The sequence below is a fragment of the Sinohyriopsis cumingii genome, chromosome 16 (genome assembly GCF_028554795.1).
Source record: "Sinohyriopsis cumingii isolate HCF-2022 chromosome 16, ASM2855479v2, whole genome shotgun sequence".
NCBI lineage: Eukaryota > Metazoa > Mollusca > Bivalvia > Unionida > Unionidae > Sinohyriopsis > Sinohyriopsis cumingii.
Window position 1 is genome coordinate 90,081,469 of NC_142976.1, and position 13,587 is coordinate 90,095,055.

Genomic DNA, 13,587 nt, shown 5'->3' on the forward strand with positions numbered 1-13,587 from the left:
ACTCAACATTTCTACGTAATTTTCCAGAATGCTTGTCTCTGCATATTATTAAAAACACGGACGTTTAAATATTCCAGGTATTGCTTATTTTACTAGCTTTTTACCTAATTAATGTCCACATAATTCAGAGTATTATTATTACTTTGTCAGTCCTATACTATTATTATTATTATTTAGCAATTTATATATGTCATTACCCAAAAGGAGTATTGGACTTCACAGACGTTTTATCGTTTTGAAGTTTACCGCGCAGTTATCTGACTAGTACCGTCTTCCACTCCAATATATAACCTTCGGTTTTATACCACGTGACAGTACTGAACCAATCAGAAATGGCAGACCGAATCCGCCAACGAATCAGATGTGGCAAACTGGCAAACCTGAGTCTATCGCAAATCTTGCGATATCGATCACATATGAATAAGGTTCAATATATTCCAACATATAAAATATTCTCATATCTTATATCTTATTCTGTACAAAACTCTGAGACAAAAACTCTGTATCCTAATATTTCTATATAGTTTTCAGTAGTAAAACAACAGTTCTCGAATGGATAAACTGTGGCAAACCAATGACAGGGTATAATGATACTAAAAGAATTGCGGTTGCTGGGGAGGTTGCTACTATGCACAACACAAATTACATTACTCAATAAATCTAACAGTTTTTATATAAAGTCGGTATATTTAAGATATTACTTTCGGCAATAAGTTCACTGTGACTTCATCTAAGTGTAAATGTATGTGAATCACATACCTGTAATATCTAACCATCGAGGTCATGGGTCACAAACGAACGAAGATGGCATCCATAAGAACTTGACTCGATCGTCGAAAAGTTCGTTTACCGCGAAACACGAACAGCCTGAAACTTCATATTTACTACACGTGTCGTGATGTTCACATCAAGCAACCACATGATGGAAAAACACATCTGGTATTAAATGAGGTAACACAAGCATGTAATTTGTGCAAGAAACGGTGATGAATGTAAAATGTCAAACCTTGACAAGCCAAGTGTAATATAATGATCAACATGGTAATAGCTAAAACGTATTGACAGAGATTTCCAACCTACATAATAAATATGGGATTACCTAACTAGTAATTCAGTATAATCTGACTCCATGGACCGCAGGAAGTCTGAGAACATGCCTATGAAGTGGCGCATTATCGAAAATAGGGAGCAATTATACGTAAAAATTCATGTAACCACAAAGCAACTAATTTGCCACAACTACATGCTCCTGCACTGCCCTAGGTCCAATGAGCTAAACATGCATCACTAATATCTTAAAAGAAACATCTCTAATAACATATGGAGAATTCACATACAGTAGTAAAATCCACCCCAACCCCATTATGGTGCAGAACTGGTTAATCCTGAGTCTATTACAATATATTGGGTAATGTTTCATAAGTTGTAGGGCTAGCAACCACTGAAAAATATGTTCGGAACTCATTTCGTTTATGTGACATAATATGGCGCTATTCGTGACATAGTCATCTATTTCAGATGAAATCGTTGAATTCATTTTGACTCAGACGCTACACCTTTCAATTGTTGCACTTTAATATAGTTCTTGGATATTTTTTGCGTTGTTCTATAAATAGGAAAATTAATTCGTTTAAGTTTAACCATTTATTATTCAAACAGCAACTGTCCTTCCGAATAAAATAAATATTTGACTTTAAAAAAAGCAACATTATCTTTAACACAGAATGTATATGCATGTGCTTCATGATGTCACACAGAGAAACATTGAACAGTATGCTTTACTTTAAGCATTCAAAAAGTGAATATGGGAGGGGATGATTATGGATGCAGATATTCCAGATTTACAGTAATGTATTTGTGACCGGATATTTGCATTATTCACTTTGGAACAGTAGACTATAGTAGACATAGATAAATTTAGAATTGTATCACGGGATAAGACCATTTTACGTCGTGGTTGGATAATGTTTTTTTCAGTTTGGAGGCTGGTTTATGTCGACATTTTTCAAAGAAACAGGTTTATTTTCTTTCCTGTAAGATGACATTTAAACCACTCTTGTATATAGGATGGATTCCATATCACAGGTATACCCCACCCCTTTCCAAACGCAGGCTATCAGTTGACCAATTCCCTTCGTTTTATTTGTTGTTCTTTCTTGAAGTATTAACTCCATTTTGCAGCACATGATAATCTATACCTGGCGTAATGAGCTCATGTTGGGGTTGTCTAATGTTGTAAAGCGCTTAGAGCTTCTAAAGATTAGGCGCTATACAAAGTCCTCATTATTATTATTATTATTATTATTATTATTATTATTATATAATTATTATTCAAATATTACAATTTTAACATTATTGTTATTATTATCATCATCCTTATTATCATCATCATCCTTATTATTATTATTACTATTATTATTATTATTATTTGCATTGAAATGTCAAGAGAAACAAAGACTTTTTTCATATTCATAATTTTAGCTGCTTTAAATAGTAATGCTATTAGTGTTTGTTAATAAGAGAGAAATCTAATCAGATAATTGATAACAGTCAGCTGTTATGGCCTCAAAGTAGATCATTGGAGTGACATGTTTGTTTAAGCCTATAAATATATTTGGAGCAGTTGGAATCCTTCACTTTGATAATCGTGTATCATTAATGGTTTATATAGTGAAAGCAATAACTTTACACTTGACTGTTGGAAAAGAATACTGTATGAATGCACATGTATATAATACAATTACACTTTATTATTGGACAAAGATACTATACGAATATATGGTTAGACAGGTATGATAGGTGTGGCATAATTACATTCTACTGTTGGACAGGGATAATAGTTGTGGCATAATTACACTCTGCTGTTGGACAGGGATAATTATTGTATAATTACACTCTACTGTTGGACAGGGATACTAGTTGTGGCTTAGTTACACTGTATTGTTGGACAGGGATAATAGTTGCTGCATAGTTACACTCTACTGTTGGACAGGGATACTAGTTGTGGCTTAGTTACACTGTATTGTTGGACAGTGAAAATAGTTGCTGCATAGTTACACTCAACTGTTGAACATAGATAATAGTTATTACATGGTTACATTCTACAGTTGGACAGGGATAAGTGTCGTGGCATAATTGCACTCCACTGTTGGACAGAGATAATTATTGTGGCTTAGTTACACTCTACTGTTGGACAGGGATAATAGTGTGGTAAATTTAGAGTATGTGCACTTGGTTGTAGTGCCCCGTTTTAAGCAATTCTTAGATTTGTGTGATTACTTGTTTGATTATTGGAATTCGGCGCCATTGAAATATTCCTGGCCCGAACTAATGAGCTAATTAATAGGAGCAAACGTCACGGAGTGAAGTGTTAGTGTGTTTCCATGATGTCCTGGTTCACTAGTAGTGAATTCCGACCAAAACCGAATGAATGTCCCTGTCGTAAAATAGTACATATTAAAATCTAGTAGTATACATTGTTAGCGTGACTGCAAGGACAGTACTTACGGTATTAAACCGGTAAATTACACAAGGGCATAAATAAAAAGGGACTTGGCAGACACCGTTTATGTCGCCATGTGGGCGAATATGGTGCAGTTATATTGGCGAAATGTGCCTGGAAAGCATACATTGACTGGCCTAAGGTGGTGGAGTTAAAATAGTTCCCATTGTTAGGGAGTACTCATATATGTTCTAAGGCGTGAACGGTTGGTGGTACAGAAACATAATGAAGCCAAAACACGCAGATGTACGGTTGATAGATAGTTGGCAGTTTGGTTTATCTGTGGTCTTGCATTAATTAGAGGAACATTTAGGTATAGAATGGACACGTCGGGCTTTCTAATTTACAACTGAGGTTGTATGGAAGTCTTTGGAAAGTCGGAGTAAACTTAAGACTTCTAGCGAGAATCGCGCCAGGGTTTGACAACCGCTCGGTCAAGTAAATACCCGTGTGCGTGTAACAATAGTTATGGCTTAGTTACACTCTACTGTTGGACAGGGTTAATAGTTGCTGCACAGTTACACTATACTGTTGGACAGAGATAATAGTTGTGGTATAGTTACACTCTACAGTTGGACAGGGATAATTGTCGTGGCATAATTGCATTCCACTGTTGGACAGGGACAATTGTTGTGGCATAGTTACATTCTACTGTTGGACAGGGATAATATTTGTGGCTTACTTACACTCTACTGTCGAAGAGGGATTATAATTGCTGCATAGTTACACTCTACTGTTGGACAGAGATAATGGTTATTACATAGTTACATTCTACAGTTGGACAGGGATAATTGTCGTGGCATAGTTACACTCCACTGTTGGACAGGGATAATAGTTGCTGCATAGTTACACTATACTGTTGGACAGAGATAATAGTTGTGGTATAGTTACACTCTACAGTTGGACAGGAATAATTGTTGTGGCATAATTGCATTCCACTGTTGGACAGGGACAATTGTTGTGGCATACTTACATTCTACTGTTGGACAGGGATAATATTTATGGCTTGCTTACACTCTACTGTTGAAGAGGGATTATAATTGCTGCATAGTTACACTCTACTGTTGGACAGAGATAATGGTTATTACATAGTTACATTCTACAGTTGAACAGGGATAATTGTCGTGGCATAGTTACACTCCACTGTTGGACAGGGATAACAGTTGCTGCATAGTTACACTATCCTATTGGACAGAGATAATAGTTGTGGTATAGTTACCCTCTACAGTTGGACAGGGATAATTGTCGTGGCATAATTGCACTCCACTATTGGACAGGGACAGTTGTTGTGGCATACTTACATTCTACTGTTAGACAGGGATACTATTTTAGCTTAGTTCCCCTAAACTGTTGGACAGGGATACTATTTGTGGCTTGGTTACACTCTACTGTTGGACAGGGATAATAGTTGTGACATAGTTACATTCTACAGATGGACTGGGTTAATTGTCATGGCATAATTGCACTCCACTGTTGGACAGGGACAATTGTCGTGGCATAGTTACATTCTACTGTTGTACAGGGATAATAGTTGTTGCATAATTACACGCTACTGTTGGACAGGGTTAATAATAGTGGCTTAGTTAAACTCTACTGTTGGACAGGCATAATAGTTGTTAAATAATTACACTCTGCTGTTGGACAGGAATACTAGTTGTGGCATAATTACACTCTACTGTTGGACCGGGATAATAGTTTTTGCATAATTACACTCTGCTGTTGGACAGGAATACTAGTTGTGGCATAATTACACTCTACTGTTGGACAGGGATAGTAGTTGTGGCTTAGTTACACTCTACTGTTGGACAGGGATACTAGTTGTGGCATAATTACACTCAACTGTTGGACAGGGATACTAGTTGTGGCTTAGTTACACTCTACTGTAGGACAGGGATAACAGTTGTTGCATAATTACACTCTGCTGTTGGACAGGAATACTAGTTGTGGCATAATTACACTCTACTGTTGGACAGAAATACTAGTTGTGGCTTGGTTACACTCTACTGTTGGACAGGGATAATAGTTGTTACATAGTTACATTCTACAGATGGACTGGGTTAATTGTCATGGCATAAATGCATTCCACTGTTGGACAGGGACAATTGTCGTGGCATAGTTACACTCTACTGTTGGACAGGGATAATAGTTGTTGCATAATTACACGCTACTGTTGGACAGGGTTAATAATAGTGGCTTAGTTAAACTCTACTGTTGGACAGGCATAATAGTTGTTAAATAATTACACTCTGCTGTTGGACAGGAATACTAGTTGTGGCATAATTACACTCTGCTGTTGGACAGGAATACTAGTTGTGGCATAATTACACTCTGCTGTTGGACAGGAATACTAGTTGTGGCATAATTACACTCTGCTGTTGGAAAGGGATACTAGTTGTGGCTTAGTTACACTCTACTGTTGGACGGGGATAATAGTTGTTGCATAATTACACTCTACTGTTGGAGAGGGATACTCTAGTTGTGGCTTAGTTACACTCTACTGTAGGACAGGGATACTCTACGAATACCAATAGATGTGACACAATTACACTTTAGCAGGGCAGATGAGGTCAAGGGTTGTGGGGTGGGAGTAAAAAATTAAAAAGGGTCTTGAGTTTCCTCGAAATGGCACCAAGCAAAAGTCTATATGTGTATTTACTAAAAATATGCATAATACCCAATAAGCGTGTGCAAAAATAAAATGATGGTCAAATTTCAAGTTAAACTGAGGATACGTTTGTGTGTGTGGACATTTCTTTAGGGGGCTCCAGAGGTTCCGGAATACCCCTCCCCCTCAATCTGGCTCTGTTTTACTGCTGAACAAGAATGCTCTATCAATATACATGATTGTGATACTGTCACATTTGACTGTTGGACGAGCAGTGTCGGATTAAACCCTGTGAAGACCCTTAGGCAGTCGACATAATTACTCTAGTGTTGGGCAAAGAAACTCTAAGAATATTCACATATACCACATCAAGGCAGTCACCAGGCCATACAATACTAGACTGTTATAATTGTATTTCTTGTTACGGTGTGATTAACTTTTCTTTTAAATGGGACGAACACATCTGAGTGTAATCCTGATCATGACAAATGTGTTATCTACATAAAGATGCATTTGTTTTAGAAAGGTCAGATGCTGATTTGTTATTTAAAGGTCAGATGCTGATACTTGAGGCTGAATGGTCTAAAGCGCCCACCATTACGGATCACTGCCATCTCACTTCTGTATGCGTGGGTTAGAGTCTCAGGCTCGGCCAATGTGGGCACGTGAGAAAGCTTGCCAGTAGCTTCTCGTGGGTTGGTGGTTCTTCCTGGGGTTTTCTTGGTTCTTCCTTCACCATTTCTACTGGCCGCCATGTATAACCTATCTTGTGCTGAAAAATGGCGTTAAACCCTACAACAACAACAACGACAACAACAACAATATTACGGTCAGGTGCTGACACCTGATTTTTTATATTGTGGTCAGGATCTTTGTCCTGTACTATGATAATCACCGGATGGATATTTTGTATGTCTTTGCTACAATTTTGTGTTTTTATCCTGTACATATTTCAGCTTCAATAATGTTGACCTTTTTGGAGGCCTTGTGGGACAAATAGCTGACTACACTCATAGCAGAAGCAAGTCTTTAAATGACGTTATGAAGACTCTCTCATATTTGCGGCTCGTGCAGGGTAAGACCATTTTTAAGGCTGAGTAAATTTACATCAATATCTAAATAGACTATCGTATAAAATTCAGGAGAGAAAAAAATATTTATAAAATTTCCTTATAAATCGTACATAATTTGATAAAATATCTATGTTGGTCAAAAGCTTATTGTTGCCTGCACAAAAATATTTTAGCATTTAAAGGACACCAAGTTTTCCAAGGCATTTGCCATGTCCTGCCTAAATTTGAATGATTTTAAATGCTGTTTTATGAATGGATTTTTGTAGGACTACCAGCTTTAAACGAGGTATTTTCATTTCTGAAAGTCTTTGCTTTCGAGCTTTACAAGACTGAAGGGATCGTCAATAACAGCGCATGTACGCTATCTTCTGCCAGCCATAACACGAACGGCAAAGTGTAAGTTATTTATTAAGCATTTATTTGTTACATTAAAATGCATGATGTCATGTTAACATGTGAATTATGTTCAACTGATGAAACAATTATGTATTCTGTAAAAGCATTGTGCAAAGTTTTTATTATATAGATGTGAAATGAGAGAACATAGCTTATAAATATCCTAATAACAGAAGTTAATTAAGTTGACTCATTTGATAAGAAAGACTTGACTTTACAATTGTAAGTCATTTGCATATACTACTAAACATCATCCCTTTCCTTGTTATTGCAGTATCTTGACAGTTATAATTACTTGTTATTGCAGTATCTTGACAGTTATAATTACTTGTTATTGCAGTATCTTGACAGTCATAATTTCTTGTTATTACAGTATCTTGACAGTTATAATTACTTGTTTATGCAGTATCTTGACAGTTAAGATTATTTGTTATTGCAGTATCTTGACAGATATAATTACTTGTCATTGCAGCATCTTGACAGATATAATTACTTCTTATTGCAGTATCTTGACAGTTATAATTACTTGTTATTGCAGTATCTTGACAGTTATAATTACTTGTTATTGCAGTATCTTGACAGTTATAAATATTGTTCTTGCAGTATCTTGACAGATATAATTACTTGTTATTGCAGTATCTTGACAGTTATAATTACTTTTGTCATTGCAGTATCTTGACAGTTATAATTACTTGTTATTGCAGTATCTTGACAGTTATAATTGCTTGTTATTGCAGTATCTTGACAGTTATAATTACTTCTTATTGCAGTATCTTGACAGTTATAAATATTTGTTATTGCAGTATCTTGACAGTTATAATTACTTGTTATTGCAGTATCTTGACAGTTATAATTACTTTTGTCATTGCAGTATCTTGACAGTTATAATTACTTGCTTATGCAGTATCTTGGCAGTTAAAATTACTTGTTATGACAGTATCTTGACAGTTATGAATATTTGTTATTGCAGTATCTTGAAAATTATAAGTACTTGTTTATGCAGTATCTTGGCATAGTCATTAGTGCACTTTGACATATGAAGGATTACTGAACCATGTCTTTTGCGACTATTTCTGTTTCATCTCTTCGTTACGTTTATGTAGATATACCGACATGTTTGTAAAATATATTTATGTACCATAATATACAGACATATTTGTAAAATAGTTAATATACCATGATATACTGACATGTTTTTGCACAATACGATTATACACCAATTATAATGACATTATTTGTACAATGCTTTAATATACCATGATATACAGACATGGTGGTTCCATATATTTAGATACAGTAATATACTGACATGGTACAGTACGTACATACTTGAACACTACATTATATACCAGCTTGTCTTTTATTATTAACATCTTGTGCTTGCCACAACAGCGAAATCTAACAATACACATATAATGTGGCATGCCTGTATTAACATCACATCCAATATTTGATAATGATTTCAAAAACTGATGATGCAAACATAGAAAAATTGCTTATACCACTAAACCAAGTTTGTGTCATATCGTTTTCTAACCGTGCAGAGAATTCAGAGATAAACGTAATTCAACTTTACCAACTTCTTGTGATACTGATATAACTCTTTGTTATTATTATAATTATTATTATTATTATTATTATTATTATTATTCATGAATCTCAATCGTCTTTAGACTGAACAAAACAGTATATAAGGAGCTGGAGTTACAGAGACGTTTACTAGATGCCGCTATGAAAAATCATATGGATCTCTTCAGGCAACTGCAAACGCTACAAAAGGTGTCTGTCTTTGCAATGTCTATCTACCTTTTGAATAATTCATCACTCTGGCTATGTAAGATTGCGGAGAGAGAGAGAGAGAGAGAGATTATTTTAATGTATGTTTTAAATAGTTAGAGAGAGAGAGATTATTTTAATGTATGTTTTAAACAGTTAGAGAGGATATGTTCGAATTTCTGTGCATCTCGAAGATTGGTAGATCATACATACGATAATTTATTTACCTAAAGTGCCTTATTTAATACTTCGCACTTTTAATATTTTTCAAAACTGTTGTAAGATAAAATAACTTCTATCGTGAATGATTCCCAAACAAGGTCATCTTGTCATATTAAAGGCGGGACACGATGACCTTGATTACAGGTCAATATACCAGGAAGATTTGCTGTCTTTTGCAGATTTATTCTTTATCTAGATGTCCATTTCGGATAGAAAATAATTATTTCTTGCGTGTTGCTTTAAAAACGTATGAAACAGAGATTTTATTTATATGATTTTCAATCATTTGATATGTTATACAACCATAATCTTTCAGAAATGTCTTATTTACCAAGACAATGTGAAAAAATATCAGCAACAACTGCAGATAAAGCTTGATCAACAAGAGGCAGAAAATAAAAAAGCAACAGAGAAGGAGATACTAAACCTAAAGAAGAAGGTTGCCATGAATGAAGAGCTGTCAGACCTGGCCTACCTCTCCTACCAGGCGATACAAGAAAAGGAGACATGTACCAGGAGCGAAATGCGACAGGTTAGGGAGCAGCATGTCATCAAACATTTATTTATGTATTTATTTGTATTGTTTCTTGAAAGCAAAATTTATTTATGGACCTAGAATTCGAAAGATTTAGTGATCATGAAATTACAGACAAAACTCAGAATAGTTACTTTATTCTTACTGCTACATGCAAACGACTGGCGATGCTAAAATTGCGTTTGGTTGACCCTCCATATTCATCATTTCAAGGACAGGTTAGTTATTTCAATTAAGATAAGAGAAAAGGAATATATCACGGTAATAGCCGAAAACTCTGCACCATTTCCGACACACATAAGCTCCACCTTGCTTCGGTAGTGCTAACTTAATTGTTGAAATAAAGTGATATTTTTGTGTATGATGTTGCATAAATGTTCTCTAGCTCATCGTTAAAGACAGACAAGTTTAAAATATTATAAATTAACATTTACCAACCAAATTGTAACTATGTCATATATATCGTCTGACAAAATTCATCTTAGATTTAACTCGATGGAATGGAATGAAGACATGCCATTTTACCATTTCAGTTGTCTGAGGTTCTTCAGCAGCAGGTAGTCGAGAGGACAAGTTCTAAACTGGCAGAGTCATTAGAGGTTCTAGAGGACCTCGCATGGAGCAATAAGCTATCCATGTAATTAGTTAATTGATTTTCCTTTGATTTTCTCACTCATTCAGTTGCATCCCTGAATAGATAATGTTGTGTTTTAATCAAAGAGGTCACCCACACCCAACAAAATAACCACACCATTATATTTTTTAAAAGTCATTCTCTAAAGATTTAATTTTAGTCTCCAAACATTTGAGAAAAGGCATATTAAGATATGAAATAAAGCTATGGGATTGCTGTTTTGTCGCCTTGGAGACGAAAACGAAATTTTCAGAAATCCAGGATGTGATGTGATGTGATTTGGATTTTTAACGTAGCTTTAACAATTTTTCAGTCATATCGCTACAATGTTTGCAATGTGGCAGTTTATAGTGATGTCTAGCACTGGGGCATCATGCCGCAGACATGTAGCATGATGTCCCACCCAGTTACATTATCCTGACACTGGGCCGACCAGTCCTAACACTAACCTCTTAATGCTGAGCGCCAAGCGAGGCAGCTGTTAGTACCGTTTTTGTAAGTCTTTGGGATGACTCGGCCGGGGATCCAACCCGCGACCTCCTGTATCTGAAGCAGACGCTCTAACCACTAGGCCACCGGAGGGTTAACATGCTTGCATGCATGAGTAAGGTGAAAAGATGAATGAAATGGTACCCATTTGGAGAGAAAGACTGACTCTGACAAAATGTTATACCATATTTAATGCAAAAAGCTGGACAGCTATTACGAACAGGGTTTCCAAACGAGAAAAGAGCCTTTTTGGAAGGTAAGCATTTTATCCATGCTTCTTGGAGGACAAAACAGTGAAAAAATGATAAACCACTAAATGAGTTCCTAGGCATCACATACCTCAGATCTCAATGCTATCGAGAATATATGTCAAACAATTAAATGCAAGCTTGAAATACTACTACACAAAATCAAATCTAGGTCTGCTTACATTCGAGCTGTTCACTATATTTAGTACCCTTCCAATTAGTCTTTAAGCAGAGTACTATATGACTCAATATCCATAGAATGTAGTCTTTTTGATAAGAACAGGGGAGTCTAACACCATTATTAGATATGCTAGTACCATTTTGTTTCACATTGTTGCAACTAACAATAGATACCATCGTGGTTAACAAGGCTTTTCTGTTTGATCGACTGAATCCTTGAAAATCAATTCAGTGCCTCAACGTATCCAGTGCAGATATTTTTTTCTCTCCAGTATAGACGCACACATTTTCGATCTGTCTTTAGTATGAGTGCTTTCTCTGCTAAAGTATATGGTATCACGGTACCAATTGTTTTTCCATGTACCTCAATGCTAATGTTTTGTGAAATAAATATACTTTCTGTCCTACTTGGGCATGCATGTCACACACTGTCATATAGAACAATGCTAGATTGTCAATTTGACAATGACATAACCAGGTACTCCAATGCATTTAAGAGAGATAATTCTACTGAAACTAGACAGGGGTAAGAGTTATCTAGTCACAACAAGCACATTTTCAGCCATGTGTACCATATTTTTAAAAAATCATAAAAAATACAAAATATGATCTAGATAGAAATTAACACAAACTCAGATGTTGCCAAGAGGCTCAACATTTTTTTAAGCCAAACAGAAAGTACAACTCTTACATAATGCACCAACCACAGCTAGTGTTGTTCTTTAATTCTGAATACAATGTTCCATACACCTTAAGCTCCGCCCACCTGGACTTGCTCAATTGGTACCGTTATACCATATGGTAGACGAGTAAAGGGAATGATATATCACCTAATAGAACACGTTTCAATATATATGCTGAGGATGCTGAAAATACATTTTTATGGTCAGTATGTTTACTCTCCTCGTTTTGTTCTTTCTTTCTGAATTCCTAAATGTTTTGTTTTGTTTTAAATGGGTTTTCTTTGAGAATTAAACAACAAACGCCCAGCATGTTAACAACTCAGTTAAAAGTGAATTGAAGTAGATTAATGAAAATGTATGGGAATATAGCTGATAAATAGATCTCACACACATGTACTCAAGCACACAGATTAGATTTTCCGATCGGTGTTTCAGGTTCTGCTGGTTTACATTAGTCCCTCAGTGGGTAAATTAAAACTCTTGAGTAAGCTTTAACGAGCGTTAAGGGAGCTAGTCTTAGGTTCGCTAAGTACAGTTATTTTTGTTTACTTGAAAGCAATGTTTAAACTCCGTTATTACAGAAGTGACACTGAGATCAGACTAAAAGTTATTGCTGCTAATGAAAACAGTCTCTCTAATTTGCAGTAATGAAAAACATTAAGCGGCCTTTAAATCACTCATTTGGTTAATACAGGTCTAGTTTAGAAAAATGAAATATTTATAGCTATGATATTTGTTATGCAGTTTTAGATGAAGTTACTCAATATATAGATGTATAAATAGTTTTAAAAGATTATGCAGTTATGTACTTATACTGCTATTTCCTAATTTCTAGTCGGGTTGTAGTTTTTAGACCCAATATTGAATGTCTCAATCACTCTCTAACATATATTTATTCACCTACTGACATAATTGTGGTTGCTTATATATTTGAATTCTTGTTACCTGGCTACCGTCTCACCTTCCTACCTTACCTTTTTCCCAACTTATAGATTTATTTTGGAGAAAATAAAGACCATTGACTGCCAGTATGCATCAGAACAATTGTACAAGCACATATGCACAGCGTATGTGTTTCCAGATCCCAAGGTAAGTTTCCGATAAATCTCTGACCTTGGGTTAATTTCTCAAAAAGTATTTTGCGTACCGTTGAATCAGAGATTTGTTAGTTTTCTTTTTATTATTAGCTGCATTCCAGCTGTACATAAAATATAAAATAAATAATTTGAATTAGCCTTCCGGTC

General features: G+C 35.5%; 1 protein-coding gene across 1 annotated transcript; it reads left to right on the plus strand.

Annotated features, from left to right (window-relative positions):
* The first annotated feature begins 380 nt into the window (after positions 1–380).
* Positions 381–13,462, plus strand: LOC149780976 (uncharacterized). Its single transcript, XM_089936444.1, has 7 exons — positions 381–951; positions 7,064–7,182; positions 7,447–7,576; positions 9,250–9,355; positions 9,891–10,106; positions 10,643–10,746; positions 13,336–13,462. The coding sequence occupies exons 1-7, from the start codon at positions 947–949 to the stop codon at positions 13,445–13,447; spliced, it is 792 nt and encodes a 263-aa protein (XP_089792570.1). The 5' UTR covers positions 381–946; the 3' UTR covers positions 13,448–13,462.
* The last annotated feature ends 125 nt before the right edge of the window (positions 13,463–13,587 follow it).

What these genes read in the sequence shown, in the direction of transcription:
- LOC149780976 (XM_089936444.1), top strand. An exon ending in CCAGGAGCGAAATGCGACAG is followed by an intron (nt 10,107 to 10,642) that starts GTTAGGGAGCAG and finishes TTACCATTTCAG; the next exon opens with TTGTCTGAGGTTCTTCAGCA. An exon ending in TGGAGCAATAAGCTATCCAT is followed by an intron (nt 10,747 to 13,335) that starts GTAATTAGTTAA and finishes CCCAACTTATAG; the next exon opens with ATTTATTTTGGAGAAAATAA.